Source organism: Sus scrofa, chromosome 11 (assembly GCF_054392235.1).
Source record: "Sus scrofa isolate SSC_HxYL_T2T_F1_AM1 chromosome 11, Sscrofa_HxYL_maternal_Yorkshire_Landrace_v2.0, whole genome shotgun sequence".
NCBI lineage: Eukaryota > Metazoa > Chordata > Mammalia > Artiodactyla > Suidae > Sus > Sus scrofa.
Window position 1 is genome coordinate 20159677 of NC_139393.1, and position 21489 is coordinate 20181165.

Genomic DNA, 21489 nt, shown 5'->3' on the forward strand with positions numbered 1-21489 from the left:
AAGTCTTGATTTACATCTTTTTAAATAAGACTTATTTTCTTTTGGTAGGTGTTATATTTCCTTTTAGATTTGTGGAGATATATTTTGTTGCTGTTTTGAATAAGATCTTTTCACCAGTGTATTTTCTTACTAATTACTGCTAAAATACAGAGACTATTGGTTTTGTTCTTCATTTGTAGATTTTAATTCTGTCGTTGTATTTGTTTTTCTTAGTCTTTGAAAAAAACCTCTACTCCATTTTAGCTTGTCTCCCATGTTTTGGTTTATTTTCAGTTTCTTCTTTCATAGTTTTGAATTTTGACCATACAAAAGAGGCATTCTGAGTATACTCTGGTTTCCTACAGCGAAGTTTTTAAGAATATATTTTTAGGAGTTCCAGTTGTGGCTCAGCGGTAACAAACCCAGCTAGTATCCATGAGGATGTAGGTTTGACCCCTGGCCTCACTCACTGGGTTAAAGATCTGGCGTTGTCATGAGCTGTGGTGTAGGTCACAGATGCAGCTCGGATCCCACATTGCTGGCTGTGGTGTAGGCTGGCAGCTGTAGCTCTGATTCAATCCCTAGCCTGGCAACTTCCGTATGCTATGGTGCAGCCCTAAAAAGAAAAAAAAAAGAAAGAATGTATTTTCCCTCTATTTAACAAAAACATGGCAAGTACTGTGTGCCAGACATTGTTGTAAGAACTTTTCAAATAGGGACACCCCCCCCATAGATTATTAAATGTTTCAAACAGTTCTGTGATGTAGGTATATTAACTATCCTTATTTTATAGGTTAGAAGACTGAGTTACCCAAAGGTTACATGACTTGGCCAGGGCCACATGGCTAGTAGAGATGGGCTGTGAATCCAGTCAGATGCAGAATTTGTATTCTTACATATGACACAGTTGTATGACTCGGGTAGTTTTGGTAGAGCAGTATATCTGCAGTACTGGAGTAGGAAGAGATTAGTGATAAGACAGTCTTTTAGGTTAGGAAGCTGTAGCAATAGTCCAAGCAGAAGGTAACAGAGGCCTTGGGTTACAAAGGCGGTGGGAATGGAAAGAAGACTTTACAGATACGTCCAAGCTCAGGCTTTGTTAGTGGGTCTTCATTTCTCACAGTACCTTCTTCATATATTTGAGTGGAGGCTTTGGAGCAATGTAGACTGTGTGGTTATAAATATCTACAGATTGTTAGGTTTGATTTATAAGGTACCTATTGACTTTCAAAAGTAATATTTTGAAAGTAAAACTTGCAAAAATTTAGGTATTTGTCTCCTTTGGTACTAGGTTACCATATGACAAGATAAAAGTATACATTTGGGGAAATTATCATAGTATTACTTAAAATAGTTTAAGAACTTTTTTTTTTTTTTTTTTTACTTCTTAGGGCCACCCCATGGCATATGGAGGTTCCCAGGCTCAGGATCGAATCAGAGCTGCACCTGCCAACCTGTGCCGCAGCCACAGCAACACCAGATCCGAGCCTTGTCTGTGACCTACACCACAGCTCACAGCAACTCCACATCCTTAACCCACTGAGCAAGGCCAGGGATCAAACCCACATCTTCATGGATCCTAGTCGGGTTCATCAACCACTGAGTTATGAAGGGAACTCCAGTTTAAGGACGTTTTGAATGACTAAATTTAGAATTACTTCCTATGTGCCCAGTTGTTTTGGAGCATATCTGCTGCAGAGAATCAAGAATACCTCTTAATTTGTACTGGTTTAATTGTTTCAATAATTGTAAGAGGAAAGCTTACAGACTCTAGAGTTATTTTCCTAGTAATGCTCTGAAAATACATGGACATATATAAATAATATGTTTGATTAGAATTGCTTAGTTTGTCATACCATTGCTTAAATAGTTTATTGCTTAAATAGTTTATCATACCATTTATCATACCACTGGGGTTTCTGCGAGATCTTCCAGTGATTACCCATCTTCCTAGCCAGATTTCTAATTAAAATGGATCAAATTACACAATTAGACTTAATAAATCTATTCAGAGAGGAGGCTTTAACAGGGCAGTCCTTTCAGTCAGAGACTCTCCCTTGGGAATAGCAGTTGGAAATGCTTGCTCCCTGTGGGAACCTTACTCCCAGAGGAAGAAAGATTGAGCTGAATCACATGCCTGGTTTTAGAATATCCAGATTAACTGAACAGATGCTTTGCTTCCCTTCCTCTGGGAAGAAGTGAGTAGAGAGGCAGTGAAAGACAGACTGTTAGACCAAGCGAATCCTTCGAGTGAGAAAGGCAGCATCAGGAGTGGGGAAGATTTGATTCACCCCCTTCCCAGCATTCCTATGTGTTTTCTTGACCCCCTGAGCTATGGTCTGTTAAGGTAGATGTGGAGCTCTTGAGAGAGCAGCTGTCTGGGTGGTCTCATTCGGACTTTGATGATATTCCAATACCAGCCTTTGTTCCTTTAGATATTCTGGGAACACTTAATAGGTAGTGAGGATTTTCACCTTCAGAAATTTCTAAAATGGGTCAAAATAATACAATAAAATCAGCTGTGAGAAAGTGATATGCTCAACTCTGAAAATTTATTCTTTGCTGTTTCTGACACCGTATCGTGTCTGGGTAGGTTGTCTGTTGGAGTATAGAAGTTCATCAGTGAGATTAAATTATGGCGTTAAGATTCTCTGAAATCCTCTAATGGTAAACTGCATAAAGACCCACCTGGATTTTAAGGCCAAATGTGATGAAGTCCAAAGGACCTGGAGAACTAAAATCCTAAGCCAGATTCTCTTATCTGAGTTAGAAGTTCCAAGAAATTAATGTTCTTTCTAATTTCTTGTATATTTTGATTAAAAGAGAGGTTATGAATTCTAGATAGAGTTTAAATTCTTTCAGCTATGGCAGTTTGGACTGTCTCTCATAGGAATGGATTGAGTTTATTCATGGTCTCAGAATTATTTGTATTTCAGGTCTCTTAAGTGCTTTGCTTCTAAAAGTGTACAAAATGTTGATAATACATATAAGTTTATCACAGCTTTGACCCCCCTCAATTACCAAATTTGAGGAGAAAAAAAAAAAAACAACCAAAACCCCCAAAACCTAAGTCATTCCCACTGCCAGGAGCCCCAGGCACAGCTTTGTTCCCAGAACCATGTACTTCATTTTATCAAAGGTTCATGGCACAAAATACGTAAAAGCTGAGTGAAGGAGAGTGGACTGATATTAGACTTACCAGGATGCCAATTGTCCTGATTATTTTACCTAAAGACTTAAGAGCAGTTGGGAGAAATCTCCGAGCAAGAAATTAACTTTGGCCTGGGCCATTTGTGATTTCTAGGAGGAGAAAAACAGTGTGTACATTTCTTACCGTCTTTTGAACACTATGGATTGAGTATGGGCTCTGTTTACAAATATTGCAAACCCTTACTGCTAGCAGAGTTGTCAGGGTCCTGCTGTGGTACTGCTTTTAGTACTTGGCTGTCAAATGACTAACTCTTATTGCTAAGCAGCCTTTAGAAAAACTATGTCAGGTTTCAAAACATCATACTAGACTTTTATTGGAATTGTATTAGTCCTATAAATTATTGGGGAAAAATTAACATCTTCCTAGCAGTTTATTTTTCTAACTAGAAATACATTATTTTTCATTTATGTAAGTCTTGATTTATATCTTTTTATTTTTATTTTATTTTATTTTTTGTCTTTTTGCCATTTCTAGGGCTGCACTCATGGCATATGGAGATTCCTAGGTGAGGGGTCTAATTGGAGACATAGCCACCGGCCTACACCAGAGCCACAGCAATGCGAGATCCGAGCTGTGTCTGCACCTACACCACAGCTCATAGCAACACTGGGTCCTTAACCCACTGAACAAGGTCAGGGATCTAACCCGCAACCTCATGGTTCCTAGCTGGATTTGTTAACCACTGAGCCACGACGGGAACTCCTATATCTTTTTAAATAAGACTTATTTTTTGAAAGCAGAATTGCTGGAACAATGCCTTTGAGTTGGGGCTCAGGGCCCAAGCAAAGGAGTTAGCTAGGAGTATGGTTAGTTAATTCTTGGTAATAAAAAAGAAATGCTTTTGAGGGTACCCCCCCCCCATTCTTCTTTATCTGTTGCTTAAGATAAATGTAGAACCAGTAACTTTGATGGGGCACTTTTAATTCTCAAATATTCTTTTTCAAAAAACAGTTTGAATTAACTGTGAACATAAACTGAAATACCTTCAGTAAGTAACAAAATGTGTTTTTCCTCTAAAGTAAAAAACATTTGATTATTGTACATTTTATTGTGTCTATCTTGAGATTAAGATCACGTTCCTGTTTTTCCTTCAAAGTGCTGTGTATGGATGCGAAGATCAATTTTGATTCTAATTCAGCTTATCGCCAGAAGAAAATCTTTGACCTGCAGGACTGGACCCAGGAAGATGAGAGGGACAAAGATGCAGCGAAGGCAAATCTCAACTACATTGGCCTAGATGGAAATATAGGCTGTCTAGGTACCACATTTTTTTATGTGAGAGTTGAATTGGCTAAGCTTAATTTAATTTCTTTATGTTTGTCACTTATACAAATTATTTCCCTCCTTAATAGTAAATGGTGCTGGTTTGGCTATGGCCACAATGGATATAATAAAACTTCATGGAGGAACTCCTGCCAACTTTCTTGATGTTGGTGGTGGTGCCACAGTCCATCAAGTAACAGAAGCATTTAAGCTTATCACTTCAGATAAAAAGGTAAGAGCAGAGCTTATGTTTTAAAATTTGAATGATAAGAAGTAACTTGATTAACTAGTAAATGTAGCTGTAATACTAGTTGAGCATCAAAATTCAAAAGTCCTCTATAATTTGGAAAAATTTGCTAAAATCAGTGTAACAAAACTAGATAGAAAGGTAAAGTTTTCTACTGTGATTTAGAAAATGAAGTGAAAAAATACTGGATAGCATTAGATAATACTATAAATGGTAGCGACTTGGTGTGAGAGCCCATTCCTTTAGAAAAAAATTTTAGGTATATTGACTGCAAAAGTCTAGAAATCTGGAAAGTCTATAAAACTAAAAAGAAAATAAAAATCATCTCTAATTCTATCCAGAGATAACTTTTGTTACTATTGATTTATTTTCTTCATGACTTGTTAAATGCATATATATTTCACACCCACACACACATTCAAATGCATTGCATATGTGTCTTTCTAGAAACAGTTTGAGATATAATTCATATGCCATATAGTTCACCCATTCATACCCATATTTTGAGTCTTTTTGTTTTTTTTTTTTCTTTTTTTTAATTGCTCAAATGAATTTATCTCATCTGTAGTTGTATAATGGTCATAACAATCTGATTTCACAGGATTTCCACCCAACAGCCTGAGTCTTTTTGACTAAAATATCTTGAGCACTTTTTGTGTAAAGTATTATTCAAAAACACTCATTTTAATATTTGTACAATCTGTCGTATAGATATTTCATAATTTATAACTATGCATTTCTAAATGATTATCACAATACAAGAGATGTGAAGCATTGTGATCCAAGAAACATAAATATTATCATGTACTAGATTTTTTTTTAAAGGAATATATCTACTGTGTGGCCAGTGTGAGTTTTGTAAGGGCTGTGGACAAATAAGATGACGAACCTCACGTAACCAGTCTTACTGAACTTAGACTAAGTTTGTTATTCGTAGGGATCATAGTTTACTCATTGTTGCTTTTCTAAATGGCTGGCATAATGCTCAGTGCATATAGAGGTCCTCAATAAATATTTATTATTGATGATGCTGACTTTTTTTTTCTTGGTCTTAGACTCTAGAATTGTTTTGAAAAGTTTTATTTTACAGGTCTTTTCCTTTGAGTCTATAGACTGTTATTAGCCATATTCAATTTTACAAAGAGCATTAAATATTAAACTGAAATGAGATACAAAATGTACTTTATTTCTTTGGTTTTATAATTTTTTTAGAAATAAACTTTATTGAGATTATATTTCTATAGTTTCTTTTGACAGAAACTCTAAAAGCAGAATATTATCTAATTATCTAATAGTTCAGTACTTACTAAGGTGAACTAGAATTCTAGTTAATATTTCTAAGCATGGCTTTTAGAGCCTATGTACAAGAATGGAGAAGCATATGAGGAGTTTTGGTGCTGGACTGACACAGAGGGCATTGGAATTGGAAATGGTGACAGTGTGGATAGCGGTGAAGTGGCGGTATATATATTATGTCCCTTTGTGGTGGACACCATGCTTGAATTTGGGAATGCCTGGTCCTTCCTTTGAGGCATTTATAGTTTGACTAGGCGGGTGAACCGAATATAGTGCTGGGGAAGAACAGAAGACAGAGCTGGTAACTGGGAAGATCAGGGTGGCCTCCATGGAACAGATGATGACCTGAACTGTGTTGAGAATTGTATGAATTAGGCAAGGGGAAGGAAGTAGGCAAAGGCATGGAGTCCAGAGAGGGCCACTGTGTTCATGGAATGGTTAAGATGCTCATGTGTAAGAATACAGCATTATTGGGGTAAATGATATGAAATAATTTTGGCAAATTGAGGCCAAGTTGTGAAGATCCCTGTAGCTAAGGAGTTTTGAAGTTAACCCTTGTATCTCAGCACATACACAAATACATATATCATATACCTCCTCCTTGAGAGTCACTGCTGAGGCCCCTGCAACCAAGTGCAGGCCGTACACCTGCACATTCCTTATCAGGGGGAAAAGGGCCTCCACACACAGAGGAAAGAGACAGCAAGCATCCAAATCAAAAGCAGCCCTTATGCCAAAAAATAGTAAACCCACGCAAGCTACCCAAGGACGCTGCCGAATATAAATAGCCCTTCAAGACTACAGTAGATAATTATTTTCCCTAAACTCACAGAGTAAGAAAAATATAAGCAAAACGAAGAAGTGTAGGAACCATTCCAAGTTAAAAGAACAGAAGATTTCCCCTGAAGGAGCAAACAATGAGACTGACCTCTGCAGTCTAAGAGACACTGAGTTCTTCAAAAAGGAGGTAGTGAAAATACTGAAGGAATTAAGAATGGCTATTGATAGTAATGCAGATTACTTTAAAAGAGAACTAGAAACTATAAGGAAGAGCCAAGAAAAATGAGAAAATTCAATTGCCAAGACAAAAGCTGAGCTAAAGGCATTGAATAGCAGAATGAATAATGCAGAGGAGTGACTAAGTAACTTGCAAGAAGATATAGGATGGAGGAAATCACAATTGGAAAGTAATCACTTAAATAAGCCCATATACAGATCAAAAAGAAAAACTGAATATGACGATAAACACAAGGAACAGCAAAAGGATAAACATGAAGATGGGAGAAAGGACATGAAGATCGTGAAATGTGGGAAAGAAGAGGAAGAAAATACAGACTTTTTTTTTAAGAATGTGTTTGAGCCTATATGACTATCAGGCTAAAACAAGCAGATATAGGAAGGGGTTAACATACTTGAAAAATAGGGAAATCACACATCAAATCCAGGCAATAGATTCACAAAAACCAAAAAGAGGACACAAACATAAAATTGAAGAAAATTATACAACCAAAAAAAAGAAAACAAAACAAAGGACATTCAACTGATAAACAAGGTTTAAAATGGCAGTAAATACATATCTATTAATAATTATCTATATGTCAGTAGACTGAATGCTTCAATCAAAAGACATAGAGTGGCAGACTGGATAAAACAAGAGCCTACAATATGCTTTCTATAAGAGACCCTCTTTAGGTCAAAGGACACACATAGATTGAAAACGAGAGGCTGGAAATTCCCATTGTGGTGGCACAGCAGAAGTGAGTCTGACTAGTATCCTTGAGGATGCAGGTTTGATCCCTTGCTTCACTCAGTGGGTTGGGATCCAGCATTGCCATGATCTGCGATATACATCGCAGATGTGGCTTGGATCCTGTGCTGCAGCTCCGATTTGACCCCTAGCCTGGGAACTTACATGCGTGCTGCAGGTGTGGCCCTAAAAAGCAAAAAAAAAAAAAAGGAAAAAAATGAGGGGATAGAAAAAGATATTTCATGCAAACAGAAAGACAAAGTGGGAGTTGCTATAGTCATGTCAGAAAAAATAGATTTAAAAAAAAAAAGGCCATAGAGAAGGACTTTATTTAATGATAAAAGGATCAATTCAATAAGACTATATTATAGTCATCAACATATATGCCCCTAATATAGGAGCAACCAAATACATACACAAATACTAACAGCAGTAAAAGGATAATCTGATGGGAATACAATAATAGTAGGACACTTTAACACCCCACTCACATCAATGGACATATCTTCTAGACAGAAAATCAACAAGGCAACAGAGATCCTACATGACACAATAGAACAGTTAGACTTAATTGATATTTTCAGGATATTACATCCCCCCAAAACAGAATATACATTCTTTTCAACTGCACATGGAACATTCTCTAGGATTGCCCATATACTGGAGCACAAAACAAACCTCAACAAATGTAAGAGTATAGAAATTACTTCAGGCATCTTCTCTGACCCATAATGGCATGAAACTAGAAATCAACAACAGAAAAAGAGAAGTGAGAAAAAACATGGAGACTAAACAACATGGTACTAAAAAGCCAGTGGCTCAACAAATCAAAAAAGAAACTAAAAAATACCTTGAGACAAACAACAGTGAAAATACAACCATACAAAATCTATGGAATGCTGCTAAGGCAGTTCTTAGAGGGAAGTTCATAGTGTTACAGGCATTTCTCAAAAAACAAAAATTTCAAACAAGCTAACCTACCACCAAGAATTAGAAAAAGAAGAACAAACAAAACCTAAAGTCAGTGGAAGGAAGGAAATAATAAAGATCAGACAGGAAATAAATAGAGATTAAAAAAATAGGAAAAAGTCAATGAAACCAAGAATTTGTTCTTTGAAAGGGTAAGCAAAATTGACAGACTTCTAGCCAGGCTCACCAAGAAGAAGAGTGAGAAAACCCAAATAAGGACTAAAAAAGGAGAAATCTCAGCTGATACCACAGAAATATAAAAAACCATAAGAGAATACTCTGAATAATTGTATGCTAACAATTTTTTTAACCTAGAAGAAATGGGATACTTTCTAGAAATATATAGCTCACCAAATAAGAATACAGTCAGTAGAATTGAAATTGAAATGGAACATGTAATTTTAAAAAAACAAAAAAACTCCCTACAAACAAAAGTCTGGGACCAGATGGCTTCACAGGTGAATTCTACCAAACATACAAAGAAGAATTTATACAGATCCTTCTTAGATGTTTCCAAAAGATTGAGGAAGAAGGAACACTCCCAAAGACATTTTATGAAGCCATCATCACCCTAATACCAAAACCAGGCAAAGATATTGCTAAAAAAGAAAATTATAGGCTAGTATCTGTTGACTGTAGATGCAAAAATTCTTAAAATTTTAGCAAACTGAATCCAACAACACATAAAAAAAATCATATACCATGACCAAGTGGGATTCACCTCAAGTTCACAAGGTGGTTCAACACACTATATTAACAAAAGAAAAGTAAAAAACCAATAATCATCTCAATAGATGCAGAAAAAGCATTTAACAAAATTCAACCTCCTTTCATGATAAAAAAAAAAAAAACCCCACAAAAGTTAGTATTGTGGGAATGTATCTCAATCTAATAAAAGCTATATACAACAAACCCACAGCTAATATAGTACTCAATGGAGAAAGACTGAAAGCCTTCCCTCTAAAATCTGGAACAAGGATGCCCACTCTCACCACTTTTACTCAACATAGTACTGGAAATCCTAGCCATAGCAATCAAACATATATATATATATATATATATATATATATATAAAATCCAAATTGGAAGAGGTAAAATTATCACCATATGCAGATGACATAATATTATATATAGAAAACTCTAAGGACTCCACAAAAAAATCTACTCAGCCTGATAAATGAATTCAGCAAAGTAGCAGGATACAAGATTAACATTCAGAAATCAGTTGCATTTCTGTATATTAACAATGAAATATTAGAATAGTAATATATTAAAAAAAAAAAAACCTTTAAAAATCTCACCAAAAGCAAAAACAGAAAACCAACCCAGGAATAAATCTGACCAAGGAGGTGAAAGATATATAAGCTGACAAGTATAACACATTAAGAAAGGAAATTAAAGAGGATTCAAAGAAATGGAAAGATATCCCATGCTCCTAGATTAGAAAAATTAGTATTTTTAAAATGGACATACTACTCAAAGCAGTCCACAGATTTAATGTGATCCCTATCAAATAACCCATGACATTTTTCACAGAACCAGAACAAATAATCCAAAAATATATGTGGAACTACAAAAGACCCAGAGTTGCCAAAGCAATCATGAGGGGAAGAAACCAAGCAGGAGGCATAACTCTCCCAGACTTCAGACAGTATTCCAGAGTCACAGTAATCAAAACAGTGTGGTATTGGTACAAAAATAGACATTGTTACAGTGGAACAAAATAGAGAACCCAGAAATAAACCCAGACACCTATAGTCAATTAGTCTTCAACAAAGGAACCAAGAACGTAAAATGGGAAAAAGACAGTCTCTTCAGCAAGTAGTGCTGGGGAAAGTGGACAGCCACATGTAAATAAAGAAACGGGAACACACCTTCACACTATGCACAAAAATAAGCTCAAAGTGGCTTAAAGACTTACATGTAAGACATGACATCATAAAACTCCTAGAAGAGAATATAGACAAAACATTCCCTGACATAAACCATACAAATGTTTTCTCAGGTCAGTCTCCCAAGGCAATAGGAATAAAAACAAAAATAAACCAATGGGACCTAATCAACTTACAAGCTTTTGTACAGCAAGGGAAACCATTAAAAAAAAAAAAAAAAGTGAAAAGACAACTTAGGGAACGAGAGAAAATAGTTGGAAATGATGCAACCGACAAGGGCTTAATCTCCAAAATATACAAACAACTCATACAACTCAAGAGTCAAAAAACAAACAACCCAATCAAAAAATGGGCAAGAGACGTAGAGAGACATTTCTCCAAAAAAGACATACAGATGGCCAGTAAGCACGTGAAAAGAGGCTCAACAATGTTAACTGTTAGAGAAATGCAAATCAAAACTACCATGAGTTACCACCTCACAACAGTCAGAATGGCCGTCATTAACAAATGCTGGAGAGGATGCGGAGAAAAGGGAACCTTCCGACACTGCTGGTAGGGATGTAAACTGGTACAACCACTATGGAAAACAGTATGGGGGGGCTTCAAAAAACTAAAAATAGAACTATCATATGATCCAGCCGTCCCACTCCTGGGCATCTATCCAGACAAAACTGTAATTCAGAAAGATACATGCACCCCCTGAGTTAATAGCAGCACTATTCACAATAGCCAAGACATGGAATCAACCTAAATGTCTGTTGGCAGATGAATGATTAAGAGGATGAGGTACCTATATATGCAGTGGAATACCACTCAGCCGTGAGAAATGATAATGACATTTGCAGCAACATGGATGCAACTGGAAATTATCATATTAAGTGAAATAAGTCAGAAAGAAAGACAAATACCCTATGATATCACTTATATATGGAATATAAAATATGGCACAAATGAACCTATCTACAAATAGAAATAGACTCACAGACCTAGAGAACAGACTTGTGGTTGCTAACGGGGAGAGAGTGGAGGGGATTGGGTATTTGGGGTTAGTAGATGCAAACTGTTATATTTAGAATGGATAAAAAATAAGGTCCTGTTGTATACCACAGAGAACTGTATCTAGTTTCCTGGGATAGACCATGATGGAAAAGAATATAAAAGAATATTTAAAAAAAGAATGTATATGTATGTATTACTGAGACCCTTTGCTGTACAGCAGAAATTGGCAAAACATTGTAAATTAAGTATCCTTTAATAAAAAATTACAAAAAGATGAAAAATGAAAAAAATCATTAAATTCATTTTTTCTTTTTTTGGGGGGTAGCATGGGGAAGAATTGGTTGGAACTTGTGCCTGGAGAGAATCATTAGTTGGTGATACTTTTTGTGCTGTTAGAAGCAAAGTAAAGAAATTTAGTATTTGTGAATGAATGTGTTAAGTTTGCACTGTGGTGACTATGCCTAGGAGATAGTTGTAAAGATATTCTTCCTATAATGCTTGGATGTATATTGGAAAGTCTTCAGTGTATTGAGAAAAGTTGAAGTGTTAGCAATTGGTAAGATGATTCATGCAAGTGATACTCGGAAACCGAGAATGGAACCTCGCTCCCCCACTCAGTGTTGAAGGATTGATTTAGGAAGGAAGACACAATAAAAGAGGGAGAGGACAATCTGAGAGAGAGTTGCAGATCAGGAGAGAGTGGTTGCGACATCACTGGCCAGGGTGAAGAGTTTTGAGAAGTAAGGGAATGGGCAGTAGTGTCTGATGCTGTAAGAGCAACCATGTAGAATAAACTGAGAGAGGTAATTGGGAACCTTAGTAGGAACAGGAGAGGAGAGGGGGCCAGGGGCCCGGTTGCACTGGGTTGAGTTGTGACCGAGAATTGAGGGTGTGGAGTCATAGAGGAGAGTTACTATTCCAGGGGGTCTGTGGAGGCACAGAAGGACCTAGAGTGCTAGCAGTTAAATGGAGGTAGGATTGAGAGTTGTGTGCTAGATGTTTGTGTGTTTGTGTAGAAGACCGAGAAGGTGGGCTCTCTGTAGCTGGAGGAAAAGAAGCGATTTGAAGATACAGAAGAGTGTGAGTATGGTTTAAAAAAGGGAGAAAGACCTGAGGAGACACAGTGTGGTAATTAGCAATGAGGTTAATTTTAGAGAGGAGGTTACTTCTTCTTAAGGTGTTTGGAGAAAGGAAGATGATGGGCTAAAAGTTAGAGGGTTCGAAGTAGCATAGGAGACCCATGAAGAAAGTTGAAAGATGTGAGTCGGCCTCCTAAGGTGTGAGTCAGACTATTAAGGAAAAGATTGCTGGTGAATCATTATTACACTGTTCTTCAGGTTATGCTAGTGTTTCAAAGGTCTTCATTTTTTTTTCCCCCTCACTCTTTTGCTTTTTCTTGAAGTTGTAATGGATAAACGAATAGGCTGGAATTCTCCAAGAATGCGTTATTTGAATGGGGATGGCAGGTAGCCTGGGTATGAGTGGCTCGGAGGCAGTTTCGTATGCACATGACAGTCTCGTTGGCTTGTTCAGCTATAGCTTCCAGGCTGCGTGGTGAAGCTCATCAGATTGGTGGAGATTAGAAGGGGGTTGAGGGACTAGAAGCTTTGAGAGGGAAAGACTGGGTTTGATGGAGTTAGAGGTGGAAGGTGTTAAAGGTGAAAGGAGAGGAGATTGAACGAGAGTGGGATTTACACATTTGATGCCCTAGAGACGTTCATTCTGGTCATGGCAAGGATGTGCCCTTGGTCGTAACCAGTTCAAGTGGACGGGAGGTAAAAGTGAGATCCAGTCATTTGAAGGCTTGAGTGCTGGCTGGTGCCTTGTGGTGCTTACTGTAGCTGTCTGGAATGAGGTGGGCGGGAGAGAAATGGGCCACTATCGATTCTGTTCCATTATGAATTTTAGACCTTCATTTCTTGAATCTAGAAATAATAGTGGTAAAGATAAGGACTGCCTAGTGTAGCTCAGCGTGTCTCTACTTTTTTCATGCCGTGGCTTTCACAGAGAATGATGTTTCGTTGGGGCAGGAGGGGTACGTGGGGAAGGTTGCTTGTTGTCAGAGGCCACTGGCTCAAGGCACCGGCTATCCAGGACCTTCTTAGTTGTTGTAAGGGGTGAAGGGAACGATGTCTTGGTGCGGCTCTAATCCATTTGTATCTCACTGGTTGAGAAGTTCTGGGATGGCTGAATGAGCTAAGTGAGCCGCCTTTTTTTTTTTTTTTTTTTTTTTTTTTTTTTTTTTTGTGATTCAGAACTAAGCCTCTTTTTTAAAAAAAACAATTAAGATTTTTTTGGGTAGAGGACAGAACAGTGATTCAGACTATCAGTGTGATGATGAAAAAACGCTGACCCGGACAGGCCCTGAGGTTTCGATGTGACATGTAGCCAGGAGTGGGCGTATAGATGTTGAGTGATCTTGAGGGCCTGGTTTATGTGAAAAGTTGGTAGAGTAGATGGAGGAAAATGAAGATATAATTGACGAGCCCTAAATTGGAGATGCCACATGTGGTGTTGTCTTACAGCGTGGTCTGGGAGAGTCATGTGGGTAATGGCCACACTCAATAGGAAACAAGCAAATGGAGTCAGGAGGTCTTGTTCATCTGGTGCAGGAGGGAAAAGACTCTGAGCCAGGTGTTGAAATTACCCAAGGAGGGGAGATAAGTTTTGGTGGGTGGTGGACTTCAGCAGTGAGAGCTGCGGGGGATGGCTGGTTTGAAAATGTTTTTATGGAGTTAATTTTTTTTTTTTTTTTTTTGCTATTTTAGGACTGCACCCATGGCATATAGAGGTTCCCAGGCTAGGGGTCAAATTGGAGCTTCGGCTGCCAGCCTACACCACAGCCATAGCAATGCAGGATCCGAGCTGCATCTGCAACCTAACAACACAGCAAGGCCAGGGATCGAACCTGCATCCTTATGGATCCCGGCCAGGTTCGTTAACTACTGAGCCACGAAGGGAATTCCTGTTTTTTTTTTTAATAATGATTTTTATTTTTTCCATTATAGTTGGAACAGCAAAGTGACCCAGTGGAGTTTAATTTTTATCATAAGGCACAGATACTAATATTTTCTTGAAAAGGAAAGACAAATACTTATTCTCTGAAGATTTTAATCTACCGAAATATTTTATTTACAGGTACTGTCTATTCTGGTCAATATTTTTGGAGGAATCATGAGGTGTGATGTTATTGCACAGGGTATAGTCATGGCAGTAAAGGATTTGGAAATTAAAATACCTATTGTGGTACGGTTACAAGGTGAGTGTAAAAGATATCTTGCAGTTATTCTATGAACCCTTAAAAGTTCATATTCTGAGGAGTAAAATATAGTTTTAAATAGCTGTTTTTTTTTTTTTTTTATGGCTGCAACTGTGGAGGTTCCCAGGCCAGGGATTGAACCCTCACCATTGCAGTAACCCAGGCCACTGCAGTGACAGCGCCAGATGCTTAACCGGCTGCACCGCAGGAGAACTCCTAAATAGCTGTATTTTTAAAATAAGAGTCTCTCTATATTTTTTAAATAAGAGGAATATTTAAAAAAAAATTTTTTTTTGTCTTTTTAGGGCCTTACCCACGGCATATGGAGCTTCCCAGGCTAGGAGTCAGATTGGAGGTGTAGCCACCAGCCTACACCACAGCCACAGCAATGCGGGATCTGAGCCCCATCTGCAACCTACTGTTCCTTAACCCACTAAGCAAGACCAGGGGTCAAACTTTCATCCTCTTGGATACTAGTCAGATTCGTTTCCAGTGAGCCATGATGGGAACTGTGAGAGGAATAATTTTAAAACATACGTTAAAGTATTTTTAACATTGGGGCAAAATTTTTCATAGTTTTACTTGGTATAAGTTGATACATTATTTATTTGTTGTGAGTTCTCTTGAATTCTGACTTGTCTTAATCACTATTAATGTGCTAAGGCAAAGAATTTCACAAGATAACTCTAGATTTTTACATTGTTTTCTTTGATTTAGAAGCATTTATATTAAATGGTGGAAGTAGGTTGAAATGCATACTTTACATTGTGACAAACATTTTAAATGATTTTGTGTAGATATTTAAAACATAATTATATTTGCATAAATCATTTCCAGGTACACGAGTTGATGATGCTAAGGCACTGATAGCAGACAGTGGACTTAAAATTCTTGCTTGTGATGACTTGGACGAAGCTGCTAAAATGGTAAACAGGCTATGTTAATTTAAGGGTAAATTTGCAAAGTGTATGAAAAATAATTGGTGTTTCACCTAAATACTAGCAGTGTCGAACCCCGTATACCTATCACCCATCTTAAACAATTATCAGCTCATGTCCAATCTTATCTCATCTTATTCTTACCTACTTTGTTTCCTGCCCATGATGATTTTGAAGCAAGTCCCAGACATTATATAGCATTTCACACATATCATCATGTATCTATAAAAGGTAGAGATGTTGATGATATAAAGGAATTATTATTATTACTTGTTTCAGATGGGATAGTGGTATTTTATTTATATTTTATAAAAATAGTCTACTCATGTATTGAAATTTCCCTGATTCTCTTAAATGTTTTTTTGCTTAGGTTCTTTGTTAGAATTAGGATCAGAATAAGTCTATGCATGGCAGTTGGTTAATATTTCACTAAATTTCTCGTCATCTGTGGATTCTCCCTTGCCTTTTTTTTTTTCCCCTTAAGTTTATTTGTTGAAAAAACCAGGCCGGTAGTCCTATAGTGTTGCCTGTAGTCTGGATGTGAATGATTGTATCCCTGGGGTGTCATTTAACATGCTCTTCTGCTCCTGTATTTCCTGTAATCTGGTAGTTCAGTCTATAGGGTTGATAATATTTATATTTGATTTTGGGAAGCAAGGAGCAAGAGTATTTTATAGTTGATTTTGTCTAATTCCATAAGGAGGAATATAAATACCAGATTATTTCTCTTTGTGTAATACTAGCAGTCATTGACACTCATAACTTAGATCCAGTATTTTGTTTATGCAAAGTGGTGATATTCTAATTCTGTGATTCTTCATTTATTATGTGGAATACTTCTAAAAAGTGAAACTTTCTTGTATCAACTATTTGTCGTTATGAAGTACATTTTGCATAGGGAAAGCAGGACTTACCTCTTTGCTTTTATTGATGAGTTTTCAAAGTAATGATTTTTTTCCATTATGGCCTACAAAAGTGACCTAGGCTCTTGTTTCTTAGTTTCTGTTTTTAGGTGTGTGTCTTGCGTTTGTGTGTGTATGCATATGCTATTTGAACTCATGGATTTAGATATTATTTGATGTGGTTCAATCCATTGTAGTTATTTTTATTGATGCTTAGATTATCCCATCTTGGGTCAGTGGGAACCTCTTAAAAGTTGAGTCCTTTGTCCTTCCCACATACCCTGTGATATGCTTTCTGATATTATGAGATATTTCAGGCTCATCTTTACATTTCTTGCTGCAGACTTGGAATCAAACAAATGGCATTTAGGCACCACTATTTAAGTGCTAAGGGTACTTGTAGCTATTGGGCTGTTCATTGTTTCTACATTTTAAGTGGCAAATCTAGGAAAATATGTATTTTTTAAAGAGAGAAATACCTGAGAACACATTGGTATTTCCAGTGCAAATCCAGGAGTACAGTTTTTTTCCTTTCTTTAGCTGATATCTGTTTTTCTCTTCCCATTCCATATAAAATATTTATTTGCTTTGTCCCTCAATATAGACATGAACGTTTTACAATAATAATACTAATAATATGATGACTGAAAGCAGCTCAGCATTTGCATGTGCAGTTCTTTCTGTCCTTTGAAGTATTCCCCATGATCTACTGGATTTTAAAATTCATGTGAAATAGTTCTCTGTTTTATCCCACTTTGATACACAGTTAGTTTCATTTATTTACTTTAAAGGAATTTATTAAAAATTTTTTTGTTATAAATATTAACATGGTTCCAAAGTCAAACTGTAAAATAAGGTATATTCAAAGAACCTAGCCTTTATGCCTCTTCCTTTTGGTTCCTTCTCCACAGGTAACCAGTTTTTTTAAGTTTTTAAGAATTTTTTGGTTCATCTTTTCACTATTTGAAAAACACAAGCAAATAATATATGTGAATATGTGTGTGAATATATGTACATATATGTGTACATATGTCTCCCCTTTCCCGCGTTATGTGATGGTAACATGTATTTTACCTCATTTCTTCTCCTTAACACTATATCTTGGTCCACACTCTCTAGGAGATACAGAAATGTTTCTAAGTGAGAACCTTTGATTCTTTCCCATCCATGTTTATAGATGGTTCACAGAATACTCTTTGCAGGTATATGGTTTAATCAATAAATAGGCTTAAGATTTGCCAAGTTAATGTGATATCTTTCTATAAGAATAATAAAGGTCTTACTTCCTTTTTTGGGACATACTTGGGTAAAGTAGTTAACTAGGAAATGAAATTCAACTGCAGTTTAGAGACAGAGGATCTTATATTCAGTCCTGAATTTAAATTAAGATTTTGAATAAGGGAATAGTAGGGAGGAAGTCTTGCAGAAAGCCTGTTTTGACTTTGAGATGTAGAATTAATTGTTGAGAGGAAGAGTGAGGGATAGATGGAGTCTGGCTAGAGTCATAATTAGATGTGAGGTGAAGTGAAGGTAATGGATAGGGTAGAACTTGGGTCTGAAACACACTCGTTTGCAATGAGAGCCTGAGTTAAGAAGAGCTTTGTGGACATGGGAAGAAAGGAGAAGACTCCAATAGACCATGAAAGGTGAACGTGAACAGTTGATCTAAGTTATGTGCAGTGTTTTCCTACTGGGTAGGAAGTTATGGGAAGTCATGATACTATTAACATAATGTGATGATGATATTAGTAACTGCTACCATTTGTAATTTATTGTGCACGCAGTGCTAAGGCTTTTTTTTCTTCAAGTATTATCTCATTTAATACAATTTTGGTGGTGTAATCTCTATATTTATAGATGAAGAAACAGAGGTTAGATAAACTAACTTATCCAGGATCATATGTCATAAGCATCAGGGTGGGGTCTGAACTCGAGGTGTCTAACTTTAAAACTTCTGGGGAGGAGAGAAACTAAATTTGTTGTTTGGTTTTCGATATGTTTAATTTGTGTATTTTATATGGCACCAGCTTCATATTCTCAGATTCTAGAGAGAATATTGGAATTCAGATTGATAATTGTTAATTTACTGTTAGTAAAATACTAACCCCTAGACCCAAGCTCCTATCCCAACATGATAAATTAAAATTTTATACATTCTTTTAAAAACAAATTTTATTTAGATGTGCTTTGCATTGTGTAGTATCCAGCTAAGACAGTCACTGTTTCTGTTTTTAAAGATAGATAAGGGCAGAAGATTAAATAGACATTTCTCCAAAGAAGACATGCAGATGGCCAACAGGCACATGACAAAAGGCTCAGCATCGCTAATTATTAGAGAAATGCAAATCAAAACTACAAGGAGGTATCACCTCACACCGGTCAGAATGACCATTATTAAAAAAGTCTACCAATAGCAAATGCTGGAAAGGGTGTGGAGAAAAGGGAACCCTCCTTCTGTGGGTGGGGATGTAAATTGGCACAACCACTATGGAAAACTGTATGGAGGTTCCTCAGAAAACTAAACGTAGAACTACTATCTGACCCAGCAATCCCACTCCTGGACATATATTTGGAGAAAAGTATAATTCAGAAAGATACATGCACCCCCCTATGTTCATAGCAGCACTGTTTACAATAGCCAAGACATGGAAGCAACCTAAATGTCCATCAACAGATGAATGAATAAAGAAGATGTGGTATATATATGCAATTGAATACTACTCAGCCATAAAAAAAGAATGAAATAATGCCATTTGCAGCAACATGGATGGACCTAGAGATCATCATACTAAGTGAAGTAAGTCAGACAGAGAAAGACATAAATATTGTGTGATATAGCTTATCTGTGGAATCTAAAAAATGATACAAATGAATTTATTTACAAAACAGACTTTGAAAACAAACTTAATGGTTACCAAAGGAGAAAGGCAAGGGAGGGACAAATTAGGAGTTTGGTATTAACATGTACACACTCTCATATACAAAATACATAAACAACAAGGACCTTTTGTATAGCGCAGGAAACTATATTCAATATTTTAAAATAATCTAGAAGGGAAAAGAATCTGTAAAGTATATATATGTATGAGTATATAACTGAATCACTTTACTGTACACGTAAAACATACAACATAGTAAAATCAACTATACTTCAATTAAAAAGGAAAAAATAAAATTTAGGCAATAAAAAAGAGGTATATGTATACATCAGAAATGTATCTAATACCTTTTGATTTTATATATATAAATAAAATCCAGTGTAGGTTGTGAATAGTGTCAGATTTGACTGTCCTTCAAGAGTGGCAAATGCTTCTAAGACTGTGAGGCGATTTATAGCAGTGTCATAATAGCCCAGGTGTTTTAAATGAAAAGGATTGAACATGCCGTTAATTTCACATTGACCAATCATTCTGATTCTATGTTTTTGTGAAAACAGAGACAATGAGCATTTGTTTTCTTTCCTTTTAGGTTGTAAAGCTCTCTGAGATAGTGACCTTAGCCAAGCAAGCCCAGGTGGATGTGAAGTTCCAGTTGCCAATCTGAGAACCCGGTGGATGGCTGCAGATGTTAAATGTGCTATAATCGTTAAAGATACTGTGTTTTGTGTTATTATTGTTCCTTTCCTCTTTCGTGTGTGGAGATCGTAATTGCCATCTAGGCAAAGAAACTTTTAGAAGCATTTGGTCTGCATTTGTTTCTGTTCAGAATGGGCTGCTTGCATAACGAATGTGTAATGCAGTTTTCTAGTTTCTTCTGTTGCAGCCTTTGTTTTCACTTCTTTAGAATGTCACTTGCAATATGCCAGTTTATTATGGTTGGATATAGCATCCGTCATTGATAAGAGTCTTATGAATAAAATAAATATGAAGATAAAGCTTTATTCTTTAGTGTTAGAAATGTATTATATCTAATAACTAGTTTCATTAGTAGAGCGATGTATTAAAACAATGTTTTATATAAGAAATGTTTATCTTCAACACCAAATACCTAACTAAATATATCAATCACTATTTATAAACAGATCTTTCAGACACTCCCCAGAATATTCTTTTAAGTATTTCAGTGAAGTAACTGGTGAATTATTTGAACATTGTTTTAATCATTACAAAACACTGATAACCGCAGGTCCTCATAATCCTGTGGTGTTGAGAAGAACCTGTAGGTTTGTATCAAGTAAGGATGTATGTACTAAGGACGTGGCAGACAAAATTAACAATGTCAGTTTAAATTAATAAAAATCTCCCAATGTGATTCGGATGTTTCTTTTTTCTTTTTCAAGTGAACATAGTGGAAGGTGATGTGTTCATCACTGCACTCACCACCTCGGAGGAACCAATTTGTAGATCATGTCCTGGGCATGATATTACATATTTTAAAGCTACCTACAGATATTTCACCTGAATTACACTATTTATGTGTATGCCCTCTGGTACCTTCTCCCCCCCAAAACAGGTTGTCTTTGTGTCCCAGTTTGTGTATATGTGTATGTAGGTGGCCATCCTTTCTTCACTGCATATAGAACGGTTGATATTTAACTAATAACAGAGTTAAGACCATGTGATGCTAACAGTGTAAGTACCATGGAAGGAGATAGCCAAGGAGTAAGCTGGGTATGTAACCATACTGTGAACCTGAGAACTCCCACCTATTTCTTAAAAGGGTGATCAGATACGCACACACAAGTTCCCTTGTAGCCTAGCAGTTAAGGATCTGACATTGTCACTGCTGTGGCATGGGTTCAGGCCTTGTTCCGGACACTTCGTGTGCCATGGATACATGGCCGAAAA

The 21489-nt window shown here is 36.6% G+C and overlaps 1 protein-coding gene across 4 annotated transcripts in view; it reads left to right on the forward strand.

The window, feature by feature from the left end:
* Positions 1-20953, forward strand: part of SUCLA2 (succinate-CoA ligase ADP-forming subunit beta) — a 54572-nt gene extending 33619 nt beyond the window's left edge. For 3 of the 4 annotated variants that reach the window (NM_001444553.1, XM_021065585.2, XM_084981143.1), the window contains 5 exon segments: positions 4287-4448; positions 4543-4685; positions 14742-14862; positions 15700-15788; positions 20171-20953. In NM_001444553.1, the coding sequence (NP_001431482.1) occupies positions 4287-4448; positions 4543-4685; positions 14742-14862; positions 15700-15788; positions 20171-20245 (590 nt within the window). In that variant the 3' untranslated portion in view covers positions 20246-20953. 4 annotated transcript variants of the gene reach the window in all.
* Positions 20954-21489: the final 536 nt, after the last annotated feature.